Source organism: Psittacula echo (assembly GCF_963264785.1).
Source record: "Psittacula echo genome assembly, chromosome: 1".
Taxonomy (NCBI): Eukaryota; Metazoa; Chordata; class Aves; order Psittaciformes; family Psittacidae; genus Psittacula; species Psittacula echo.
The window spans coordinates 97642971-97656178 of NC_137735.1; the positions used below are offsets into that span (position 1 = coordinate 97642971).

At 44.9% G+C, this 13208-nt stretch overlaps 1 protein-coding gene across 1 annotated transcript in view; it reads left to right on the forward strand.

Annotated features, from left to right (window-relative positions):
* Positions 1–3496: 3496 nt before the first annotated feature.
* Positions 3497–13208, forward strand: part of IQSEC3 (IQ motif and Sec7 domain ArfGEF 3) — a gene marked incomplete at its 5' end in the record, with an annotated part of 102163 nt that continues 92451 nt past the window's right edge. Inside the window, one exon of the mRNA XM_080634561.1 lies at positions 3497–3987. Coding sequence (XP_080490687.1) covers positions 3497–3987 — 491 coding nt within the window. The remainder of the gene's footprint in view (positions 3988–13208) is intronic.

Consider the following 13208-nt stretch of genomic DNA (forward strand, 5'->3'; position numbering starts at 1 on the left):
ACTCTGACTGAATTAAATAGCTAAGTAAATATAAAATCAGATCATGTAGTATTAGACCTTTCCATTAAATCCTGGGGCTTGATTCATTTGCATTTTATTTTGTGTTTATAATGCATGCTTATTTTAATTACTACTGCTGCACTTTATTTGTAATTGTCTGTGCAATGCCCAAGCACCTTGCTAAGTGGATAAGGGAAGCACTTTATTCCATAACAACATAATTAATCCATTAGTATTCATTATTACTTTTTTTCTGGAATGGACCAAAAAGAATCAGGACTTTGAAAAATACAATACCAACAAATTATCTGTTGCAAAAATAATCTTCACCATTGTTTCCCTCTAGATATCATCTCTCCTGAAGAGAGAAGCAGCAGCATTTAGTGACCTGAAGATCAGGTTAAATGCTAAAGTTGCTCGCAATCAGGGATCTGTCCCCTATCCAGGCCTTCTGCATGGCCTTGGACAAGTCATTCAACCACTCTATGTCCTTACTTCCCTTTCCAACAGCTACAATCCTACCATTCACTTTCTATGGAACAGTAACGCTTACTACGCTAATGTGCAGAGCTTTGCAAGTGATATATGTTAGGTATTGTGGCGGCATGATCAAAGGCACACAGTGATGGCCGGGTAAAAGAGGGGGCATTTCATAGCTATGCAAGATTCTTGCTTGCCAAACGAAAGAACACATTCAGTTTCTTCTGATAACCTTGCAATTCCTCCTGAATGAATACCCCATCTTCATTGAATTTTCTTATTACAGAGGATTATGCAACTCCTATCTCTTGAAGTTTTGTAAGAATATCCCTGCACAGTCTTTCATGCCCGGCACAAAAGCATTCTGCTGCATTTTCCTTTGGCACGTGCCCTCTGTAGAAATCTGAAAGGTTAGGTATGGTCTTACCATTTTCGACCACACCAGTTACCACACCCACAGAGAAAACAGGTTTCTTTCTGATTCTCCTAACATGCTTGTTTTTAGCTTACCAATCTGTGCCTGTAGGCGTATGTGTAATTTATGACAAAGATTTATTAGTAGAAACTAGGCTAATGAGGCTGGACAAGCAAATTAAAGGTGCACAAACAGTGAACGAATACATCGGGATCACTTCGCACAGTAAAAGTCACATCTTCCGACAGCCATTCAAGCACCATGACAGGACACTTCCAAGCTGTTTTGCCTCACTCCCAGTCATCCAAACCAGGATGATTTCTCTTTTTAGTTAGTAGCAACCTGGCTGTATACCTGGATAGGCCAGTACAATGTCTATGACCCTTATTTCTTCATTGCTTTTATCAAGCTGAGCTGCAAAGAGACATGATGTCCAGTGCAAAGACAGAACTCTGCACAGATCTTGCCTTAAGAGTTACAACAGCCTTCTCTGTTCTGCAAGATAAACAGGCTTTGCCTGAAGTCTCTCCTAACAAGGACAAGGTAGCTCTGTGAGTGTGTGTGTACGTGCATATGTGAGTGTACCGACAGCCATCCCTGGTTGTTTCCCATCATGTACTGATGCCAATAGCACATTACTTCCATTGGTGTCCCTGGACTCTGTTCCTATGAGGCAAGACTGAAGTGATGCTGTTCAGTAGTGTCTCTGAAACGAGACAGCACACCAGCACAATTTCCCAAACGATCACTTTCACATTTCCCCAAATATAGCTCAGGTGTTTTCACCTCCCGTCTTTTTGTGCGTGCCTTTTTTTGCATTCCCCTATAACCACCTCTCCCCTTGCAAAATAATACCAGTTCCTCCTCAGCCATTCCCCGTCACAAAATGTTAATGACACACTAGGCAACAAGATGGAGGAAGGTCTCCACTAAAACTTTCCAACAAAATCAGAAATGTGTGGGATATGAATGCTTTTACTTGTTAGAGTTCACTCCAGGGTCTTTCCCCCCACTCCAGCACAAAGGGGACATAAGGCAATGTTTCACAATCCTCCAAAGCCATCTCTAAGAACTTGCGAGAGAACTGTGAATAGCAGTTCTTTTTTAGGAGGAGTCTGTGAAGAACTTCTAATCCTGGTGATCCTGTTTGCATCAGTTTACATTCCCAGGGCTATTTGTGAACAGAACAGCCTGGAAATACACCTTTCAGCTCCTCTGAAATGGAGATTCTCCTTTACATTGCTGGGTTCTTCACTTTAGGAAATCCTTGCTACGGTGCACATTCTGCTTATCTGAAAAGGCAAAACAAGAGTAGTTCTACACTCAAAATCACCTACTTAAAACTTTTTTGTTTGCTTTTTGTTCTGTGACCTTGCACCTTTTGTACACTCAGTCAAATCCACTGACATGCTTGCCTAAAACCAGGTCTGACTGCTTGTCACATATCCTGGATCTTCAGCACCCCCAGTGATCGGAAAGGATACCTTTGTGGAAATCGGCACAATTGTTTGTGGATCTACACAGGAGTTCCTGAAAGTAAGTTATTGCCTTTAGCCAGGTTACTTATTGATGAATGTAATAGGAAGCACACAGACAATTTCTCAGATCCAAGGCTCTTAAGGCTATGGATGAAGAAGAGTAAGGGAAGATGTTAAGAGATGAAGCAAATCTGCACAGAATCTAACAGCAAAGGCCCTGCCTGTCGCTCCTCTGGTATTATTACATTCCCAACTTCATAACCCCCAGCAAACCTCACACCAAGTCCTAGCTTTCTTTCCAAAAGCCTAAAGGACAACAGAGACCCAAAAGAACAACAAACGTCTAACATCCATTTTCCTTGGTAATTCCTCCTTCCCTCGGATTCAGATTGGCCTTTTGCATGCTAACAAGGGAAGCGATAGAAACAGGACCCTTATCAAGAGGGCAGCCAAACCCAGCCACAGTCATTCAAGTCACTTTGCGAAAAGAAAATAAAAAGTCACCAAGTCACCCTGGAAAAGAACTGCAAAGCCTAGTTCAGGGAGGACTGAAGAGAGAAGAGAGGCTGCGAAGGGGCCTGCAGAGGGGCACTACCCGCCCGCTCCCTCCCGAGGGCTCCCCTCACACCGCTGAGCGCGGCGGTAGCACCCAGACACGGCCGGAGCGGAGCCCGCCCCCTCGCTGAGGGACGGAAGGGACGAGGCAGCGGGGCACCGCCACTCGAGTTTTACCTCAGAAAGAAGGCCCCAGCACCGCGATCAGGATCGGGATGGGGACACAGACCCTTTCGCTCCCTGCCCATGCCCCTCCCGCGCCTGCGTGGCCCGGCCGGGGAGCGGCGGAGCCTCTGCGGCGGGTCCCGCCCCTCTCCGCCTCCCACGATCTCGGCCGTGCGTGGCGCGCGGGGGCAGCCGAGCCGAGCCGAGCCGAGCCGAGCGCAGCCGAACCGCCTCTTTCCCTCGGCTCCCCGCCCGCGAGAACGCGCGCGCGCGCGTGGCCATTGGTGGCGCTGCCGCGCGCGCGTGGGGCGGCTCGCCTGGTGTCGGCGCCTCCCCGCATCCCGCGCCGCTGTCGGCAGAGCCCGGCGGCCGGGCAGCGGGGCCCGGTCCCGGCAGCCGGGGCATGGAGAGCCTGCTGGAGAACCCGGTGCGCGCCGTGCTCTACCTGAAGGAGCTCACCGCCATCGTGCAGAACCAGCAGAGCCTCATCCACACCCAGCGCCAGCGCATCGACGAGCTGGAGCGGCGGCTGGACGAGCTCAGCACCGAGAACCGCAACCTCCGCGGGCAGCAGCCGCACCACGCCGAGCCGCAGGCGGCCCCCGCCGAGCCGTCCCAGGGCTCCGCGGCGGAGCAGCCCCCTCCGCTGCCGGGCCAGCCCGACTCGCTCCAGCACCACCAACAGCTCCCGGCGCAGCAGCCGCCGCCGGCGGGCAAGCAGGCACTGGCGGGCCCCGGCGGCAGCGGGCGGGCTGCCGGGCACCAGCACTCCGCTGCTCAGCCCCACCAGCACCCCGCAGAGAAGGACGGCAGGGAGAAGAGCTGCTGCGCCTCTCTGCTCCAGCACAAGCCCCCCCAGGCCATCGGCAAAGGCGTCCTGAGCCGGAGACCGGAGTAAGTGAGGAGGGGGAAGGGGGCGGGCAGGGGTGGCGGCGGGGAGCAGCGGTGGAACGGGCCCCGTCCGGGCCCGGGTCCGAGAGGGGACCGGGCTGTACCCCCCTGCAGCCTTGCGGAGCGAGAGGCGGTGTGTGGGTGGGTGGGGAATCCCGCCCTCCATCCCTCCTTTCATCCCTCCTTCCATGCGTTCTCGGGGAGGGAGAGCAGGCAGAGTGCAAAGAGGAGCCAGGATGCTGCTTCCCGGAGGCGTTCGCCTCGCGGTTCACCCCTTTTATTTCCATGTACAAGTGTCTATGGTTCATTTCAACCCAGCCGTGGTGCTCACAGGCAGCATCGTGCCCTCATTGTCTGTCATAAATAAATAAGTCTTGGATCAAAGGCGACAGCAGCATTGTGACAGCTTCTGTTTGCCTTAACTCGCATCTGTCTGTCCAAATACCCTCCCTAGAACAAGCTGGGGCTTTCCTGCCCTCACTGATGCGAGGGGTCTAAGGCATGCGTTATATTGCATACAGTGTATATGTGTTCATAGAGATACAGATGCTGTATGTGTGTTTGACATTTTGGATGCTTCTCACCCTTGTGTGTGGGTTGTCTGGGTTCTTTCTTTCTTCCTTTTATTTTCTTTGGTGAGTGGCACCTCACAGTGATCTAGCTCTTCAAAAGGACAAAGTATTTTTTTCCTTGTCTCTCTTTTTCAGTGAAGAAAGCATGCCTACTAGTACTGAATACTGATAATGGTCTGTGTGCATGCATGTATAGTAAACAACGATGAGCATTCCAGCACTATAGGTAGTGGAAGAGGCTACTATTGAGGAGTAACATTTTCTGGGATCATGTACCCCGTATATGCCACCAGCTCACCAGCTGGTAATTACAACTGCAGACAGCATTGTGATAATCCCCTTTGTTTAGGCACTTTGAAAGCAGGGTAATGTTTTCTGGTTGAACGCCAGACTTTGTGAAGTTAGGAGGAGAAGGGGCTTAGTTTCTGATGTGGCTTCTTTTATGCAAGAAAGAAGCTAATATAAGTAGTAAAACTAGATCGGAATTCCTTTCCTGGAATGAACTCTGTTGTTTTGGTTATAGTAATGTCAAAACAAATGAAGCACACAGCACACTGTATAGCCCAACACATCTTCCTTGTCTCTTTTGACAATTTAAATAGAAGGGACCCTTCTCTGTCATGTTTGCTTTGAATCCACAAGCATAGCTACAACATGGAGCTGGATTTTCAGCTGATGCAAGTACAGTTACACCACTTCATAGCTGCTAAGCTCTATCACATGACTCTATGAAAATCAGTGGAGAAATTACTGTTGAAATAAGTACTATTAAAGGAATATGTAATGTCAAGGCATGCTTGAATCCCCAAAGGCAGATCCTTATTTCTAAAATACTGCACTGTGTGACTCAGTTTCACAATCACAACTTGCAGGGAGTGGGCTACTCAAAGTATTAATACAGGTAGTAAGGATTTGCAGGATCTGGCCCTTCTTCATCATGCAATAGATGGAGTTTTAAAAATACATCGGGCCAGACTCTGAACTCATGGCGATTGCTGTACACCCAGAACACCATAGTTTGAGTCACTGAAGCCAAAACAGTAAGAAACCCACTTAAAAACACATAATCAACCTCTTGTTTTTTTCAGTAGTGAATCCCTGCAGTGAAGCCTCTGTTAGAAACATCGCATCAGCAAGGGCTTTCCTTTCTTCTGAACATAGTTTCTAACATACGTCATTACACAGACTGAAGGATCAATTTCTATGCATTAGTCTAAAAACCTCCTTCTTACCTGACCTTTTTCTTTTGCAGTGGGGTTTGACTGGGAAAGAACTGTAGATTTTATTTCTTCATAGCAAAGTGCTCATTGCTGGTGCATCATGCAATGATCTTTATATTTTATGTACATAGATAGATGGATGTGGATGGAACCTTTATGTGGAAAGTCAGGGGCTGCTGCTGGGGATAACAGAGCAATCCCTGCAGCGTTTTTCACTCGGGAAGATTAAAATAGACTGCTTCTGTTTCCTTCTATAGCTTAGGCAAACCAGAAGCTTTGTATAGGAAAGGAATAGTGACGGATGCAAAACAGTCTGTGTTTCTCACTCCTGCAGGTCATTTACCCAACCCCTGCCCCCACTGATTGTATATACTGGGTTTCATCCTCTCTTATCTTTGACTGTTAGAAGGAAATCAAACTGACTGCAAAATCTAACTTAAAGGCAACTTGGATGGAGGGTGGGGAATCTTTCACCACCTATTGACAGCATGCCCAATATCCCTTATGATCCAGTTTACCAACCTGAGAGTTGTATTTTTGCTTTTGTGCGACAGCAGGGGACGTACACTTGAATACATACACAGGCTAGGTACCTGCACTCTCCTCCTTCCGTCCCACGTCTGAGCATGCTTTTCCCTCTATTATAAACCCTGAAATTCAATGTTATTTAATTTTCTTTTCTTTTATCTAAGAGCATAGGAACTGACTGTTCACTACAGAAAATGGCCACTCTAAACAGAACAGAAAGGATATTTTAGCATGTCAGGATGCAGTGGCTGAAAGCAAGGGTTAAAGCAGCACCCGGGCAGAGCCCTGCCCAGTAATCACTGCCCAGTAATGGAATTTCCTCTGCCTCTCACAAAACGGGAGGTTCTGACAGCATGTTTAAGTGTACTTGTGCTCACCCTTCTCACCTCAGACACACCCCAGGGATTTTGCTCATTTTGAGCTACAACTGAGGTTTTTTTGGAGCCCAGCTAAACCTCAAGCCCTGAGTAGAAGTGAAGTCCTGAATTTTGGACATGTGTGGCTTGTTCATGTCAACTGGGGGCAGTCTTCTGTAAGGGGCTTGAAAGAAAAAACTGAAGCACCTCTTTAATTTTAAATAAAAGTTCAGTGTTATTTTTATTGTTTGCTCTTTTAAAAAAGGTTAAGTTTTCTTTTTGTAAAGCCCCTTGTGTGTATATATCTATATCTATATATATATATATAAATATAAAAGAAAGCCTTCATTTTAAAAGGGAACAAACGCAACCCTATCTCTAGAAAGGGAACAACTCCGGAGTTATGCAGAGGCCCCCTAATTGTTGCTGCGTGGTGTTGTGCGAGGAAGGTAGCACTGAGCTTACCTGTGAAAAGAGAGGCAAGGAGGAAGATTTTTGCAGAGATTCTCAGCAAGAATTCGGCTGATTATTATTCCGTGGCATCTGTCTCTTTCTACCTTAGGAGTCTATTGCATAAGCGCCTCACAGCTTTAAAAACAAAAAAATAAGGTCATTCGTCATGGAATGTTTTGCTTCAAAAATACAGGTTGCCGAATTAGCATAGCTTAGATCACCCTTACTAGGCAGACTCTTGTCTTAAGGGACCATCCCAAAGTGTCATTAAATCCTGTGAGTATAAATTTTCCTTCCCTTTTTTATCAGAATACTACCTTCTTTGCCAATCCCCAGTTCCCTTTGTTGAGTATCAGGGAAATGCCACAGGGTTTAGCAGATTAAGTCTAAATGGCTCAAATCGTGCTGTTTTTTTATCAGTGAAATTCTCACTGTGAGCTCTGCCTATTGAAGGACTTCAGGTTTTGAGTATTTGGAAAACTCACTTTGATAAATACAATTAGATTAATAGCTAATAATCCATTATAGTTCCTTCCATCAAAAGACATGTGCCATTTACAAACATTCTGCATTGAGGTGGCATTAAAGTCTTCTTTTGACTATCTTGCCAACAGTGAAAACAAGGCATAGAAACAGTATTTGTTTAGCATGACGTAAAGGATCTAAGTACTGCCTTTAAACTATTAGCCACTGTTTGCTCTACAAGGTAATCTCCTCATGCAAAACAAACTCTTAGAACTCTTGGAAGAAATGTTCTCAAATCACATTTTCCCAGAGGTCTTAAAGCTCATTTGGATTTGCATTGGGCTGAACGCTATCTTCTTTTATTTTATCTCGGGCTGGTTTAGGTTGGTATTTTTTATCTGAGTAAAAAGGCAAGTTTAAAAGACAATGTTAAAGTCACTTAGTTGCTGTTGTGGTCTGAGGCTGTTTGCTGTATTTTTGTTTAATTTCAAAAGCTCAATTATGTAACTTTAAAATGAAGATATTATGCAGAGGTGCTGTTTTCCATACTTCTTCTTTCTAACTATGCATTAATGTTCTATTCTATGGATTATCTCCAGGGTAAAAGCGTTAGACAAAATCCCACTGGTTTCAGTGGGTACTAACAATAAATATGATGGCTTTCTATTAACATATTTTGCTATATTTGCGCATTGCACCAGCAGAAAATAAAAAAACCCAAGCAGAAGATCAGAACAACTCTGAATGACTTGTGTACCCCAGATACCCGTTCCCTTCACTTTGGGTGCACAAGGAATGCTACATTTGCCCTCTCTTTTTATTCTTTCAGATTTCCCCCAGCCTATTTAAGGGTTTAACTCCCTTGAGCTTTCACACACCAGAAATAGTTGCATTGGTGCTGCCCTGGGTTCTGCAAATCCCTGCTAGCAATGTACTGTTTCAGCATCTCAAGTTATTTGGAGTTGAGTGCTGTAAGCTGGTTTCAAATGGCAGAGGTCTGCATTGGAATAGCTACACAGATGCTAAAGCCCTGCTCAAATGATTTTGAAGTAAAGGGCATAATGACAGGAGAGAAGAAAGTAGAGTGTCTGTGACTACGTCTCATCTAAAGATATATCCATACCAGCTCCATTCACATTGTAGTCAGTCTACAACATACTTCATGGCATGAACACATCTGCATCATATCTACGTCAGGACCTGTAAAGGCAGAGGAATATGGAATTAAGGATTCACAACAATATTTAAGAAATAACAGATGAAGAAAAGGATGCAAAAGGTCTCAGCTTAGGAAGGATTCAGGATGAAGCTCTAGATATAAATTTGCTGAGTAAAGACAGCATGAGAAATTCCACCCACAGAGATAGCACCTCAATATAGAATCACAGAATCATAGAATCAACCAGGTTGGAAAAGACCTTTAATGATCCTCAAGTCCAACTATTACCCCAGGATGGCCAAGACCACCACTAAACCATGTCACTGAGGGTGATACTGTATAAAGTCCCAGCCAGAGCAATGCAGTGTCAAGGCTTAAAATGCTATTGTGGGAAATCTCACTGGTGGGATGGAAACACCTGGAAGGAATAACAAGGAAGGAATCTGTGAGAAATACTGCCTACTGGTGCTTTGGGCAGGTATCTGTGTCCTGAGCCCAGTTAGAGCAATACCTGTGAAACAAATACTCATGGCAATCTTTTAACAAGAGAAGCCAAAGGCTGAAAGCAACAGCAAAAAGGTGATTTTTCGATGCTTAAATAAGGAGGGATGCAAATGCATTATTTTGTTTTTCTGAAAAGATGGTGATTTTTTATGTCACTCAGGTATATGTTCTGTGGCAGCCAGGCTGCTCTTCTCAGGAGGCAAGGGTACCTTTCTTCTGTATGCTTTGCACTGGCCCATTTGATGTTGTTTCCCAGGCAGATCCAAGGTAAGGCTCTGTCAGAAGACTTTAGGATCAGTGGGCTCACATGGCAACACTGTCAGCATTCAAACGAATTCACACATGGCTCTTTGGAAGAGCTACATATGGAAGAATGTTCCAATGAAAAGGTATTAACAACACCCTTGAGAATTCCTGCCAGGCACTCAGTGCCAGGTGACTCTTGGGGGCTGGCTATCCTGTTCATTGCAGCCTGTGCAGTGCGGAAGGACACCCGTTGTTCTGAGACTGCAACGAGCAACTGATACTTCCATGTCCTTTGTAAAGCGATGTGCATGTAGGAATATACAGGTTAGACAAAGTTCATACAGTTTATGTGTGCAGCAAGTGGCTACTTGTATGAGGCATAGACTGTACACGTTCCCACCTACACCACACTTGAAGTTATTTGCATTTTTAGTCAGGGTAAGCCAGATAAATCTAGCATTCTGGGGTTGCTCATCTAGCCCTTAGATGGTGCCAGACCAGAACCTGTCAGCTGAAAGTCTGGTCTTCTATTAATTACGGCTTCTACCTACTCATTCAGAAAGAGTGTTCACGTAACAAAATGAAGTACGCTTCTGTGAGCAAAAATACCTCTAGACAAACAGATTTAGACATTTCCCAGTTTTATTTTTTCTTTGCGCCTTGGAATCCAGGTAGAAACAATAAAAAAAGAGCTATTGTCTTTCTGCCTTAATCTTTCTGTATATAGGGTTTATTCATCATCTGCCTTCCTGTTATTTTCCCTATAAATCTCTTGCTAGGTTGCTTCTTTTCTCCTTTTTTTCCTAGATCAGCAGTGGTTTATTTATCCTTTTCCATCCTCACTTATGAAACCTTTTGTTGTTTCTCCCTGCGGAAAACATAGAAAGCCAGAAATATTCCTCTGTTTAACAGATGGAAAATATTTCATTTGTTATAAAATTACCTGTAGCCTGTGATCATTACTTGGTCCACATTCCATGGAACCATGTGAGAGCAAATAAGGAAAAAGTAAAGAAGAGTAATTTACGAAGACAGAGCCTGGAATGTGACCATTTTCCCTTTAAAACAAAAGAATTACATATACATTTTACCTTCAGAGAGGTGTATCTTGAAACAGACTAGTAATACCCTTGTATTCATCTATTATGGAGTTTATAATTTCATTTAGCTAAGCCCTTGGTGAGAAATGAAAGTCTTGATACTGTTTTTGTTCTCCCCAATGGCTCTGTTTAAGATCTCTTAGAGCATTGGACAGTCTTAAGATCAAAGTTTAATTGCTCCTCGTTTTTTTTTAACAGACTTGTGATGTCAGACAGTCCCTTTCATCTCTATGTGTTTTAAGATCTGCAGCATCTATTGTTACAGATAATTGTGGGCAGATAGATCAGGAGCGATCCTTTTTACAATTTTCAGCACAGGAAGTGGCATAAAGCTCCTGTCATGACTTGCACAGTGCACTGCAAGGCAATATGTATATTTGCACGTAGAAGAGAGAATGTATTTGCATGAGCATTCGTCTACAGTGAGTGTCTAAGAGGAAAGTTGAAACAGCACCTAGTTTCTGTCCTTTTTACATGCAGAAAAGCAAATTGTCTGCTGGAGGAAATCCGTGTATCTTTACTGACGTCAGTATAGCCATGACAATTTACATCACCTGAGGATCTGTACCAGATTTTGTGTATCTGTCCTCACACATAAATACATGTACATCCACTACTGTAAATGAATGCTGACAACAGCAATGGATAGCAACTCATTGCAGAAATAACTGTGAACAATGAGAAAACCATTAAGCAGCGTTTGATTCTTTGTGTAATAGATTTGTAATGTTTTCGCATGGTATTTTAATGTAAACTGGTAAAAGGAATTTTGTTGCAGCAGGGTTATAAAGATGTATTGGCTCTGCTTGATGATGTTTTTTTTCTTTTCTCTACCTTGTGCATGCACCCTCAGTCTGCTTCTCACACAGGTATTATTTTTATTGCTTTTGCTAAGACTATGCTTATTGATCAGGTGTTATCTTCATGTGCTCTGAAGTTGCACTTTCTGCGGAGGATAGAGGTGGATCAATACTTCCTATGGTTAGTCACATTTAAGAGGGAACATTTTGGTGGATCTGATGTGATTTTTAATAAGAAATTAAATATGGCAAACCTTATCCTTCATAGAATCATAGAATCGTTAGGGTTGGAAAGGACCTTGAGATCATCTAGTTCCAACCCCCCTGCCATGGGCAGGGACACCTCACACTAAACCATGCCACCGAACGCTCTGTCCAAATTGGCCTTGAACACCGCCAAGGATGGAGCATTCACAGCTTCCCTGAGCAACCCATTCCAGTGCCTCACCACCCTCTCAGTAAAGAATTTCTTCCTTATATCCAATCTAAACTTCCCCTGTTTAAGTTTTAACCTGTTACCCCTTGTCCTGTCACTACAGTCCCTGATGAATAGTCCCTCCCCAGCATCCTTGTAGGCCCCCTTCAGACACTGGAAGGCTGCTATGAGGTCTCCACGCAGCCTTCTCTTCTCCAGGCTGAACAGCCCCAACTTTCTCAGCCTGTCTTCATACAGGAGGTGCTCCAGTCCCCTGATCATCCTCGTGGCCCTCCTCTGGACTTGTTCCAACAGTTCCATGTCCTTTTTATGTTGAGGACACCAGAACTGCACACAATACTCCAAGTGAGGTCTCACGAGAGCAGAGTAGAGGGGCAGGATCACCTCCTTCGACCTGCTGGTCACGCTCCTTTTGATGCAGCCCAGGATACGGTTGGCTTTCTGGCCTGCGAGCGCACACTGAAGCCGGCTCATGTTCATTTTTTCATCGACCAACACCCCCACGTCCTTCTCTGCAGGGCTGCTCTGAATCTCTTCTCTGCCCAACCTGTAGCTGTGCCTGGGATTGCTCTGACCCAGGTGTAGGACCTTGCACTTGGCATGGTTAAACTTCATCAGGTTGGCATCAGCCCACCTCACAAGCGTGTCGAGGTCCCTCTGGATGGCATCCCTTCCCTCCAGCGTTATCAACCGAACCACACAGCTTGGTGTCATCGGCAAACTTGCTGAGGGCGCACTCCTTCTTCTAGATGAAAACAAGGGGTCTGTGAGCTGCACAGCTAATGAAGCTTGGCTTCCAAGAGATTTGTGTCACAGTTACATTTTCTGATGCCTGACAAGCTTAGATGTGAGTTCTGATCTAAGCTTCTCCTGGTGTTGAGGCTTGTGTAACATCTCTCTCCAACGTGGAGACTCCTGTGTGGAGTAATGGCTTCCGTTCACTCGACAGCCTTTCACTCTCCCTCAGTGGAGAACCTACAAAGTTCTCTCTGTTGCACCCTGCCAGCTATTTTCATGGAGCTTGTTAGAGATTAGTAGCTCTGAGATTACCGTTACTCACTCAAACTTGGTTGAAACTCACAGTGGGATCTGCAGTTACAAAGTAGGAGCCAACATAGAGACACACACACACTGAGGCATGCATGCATAGGAGGAAAAAGGAAAAGATTATTTGGTCACAGAAAACACATTTTGCTCAGGAACCTTGGCAATAGAGACCAAGACCCAGATAGTTTTTTTAATTAGCTCACTAGTACATCCAAATGGCTGAACAGTCCAATCCAAATCTGTGATCCTTTCCTGGAGCTGGTGTTCTCTGTGCAATAGCCTCTTACAAGACTTGGAATATCAAAGTTAGAAAGAACTGGGAAATTACTGAATTCAGG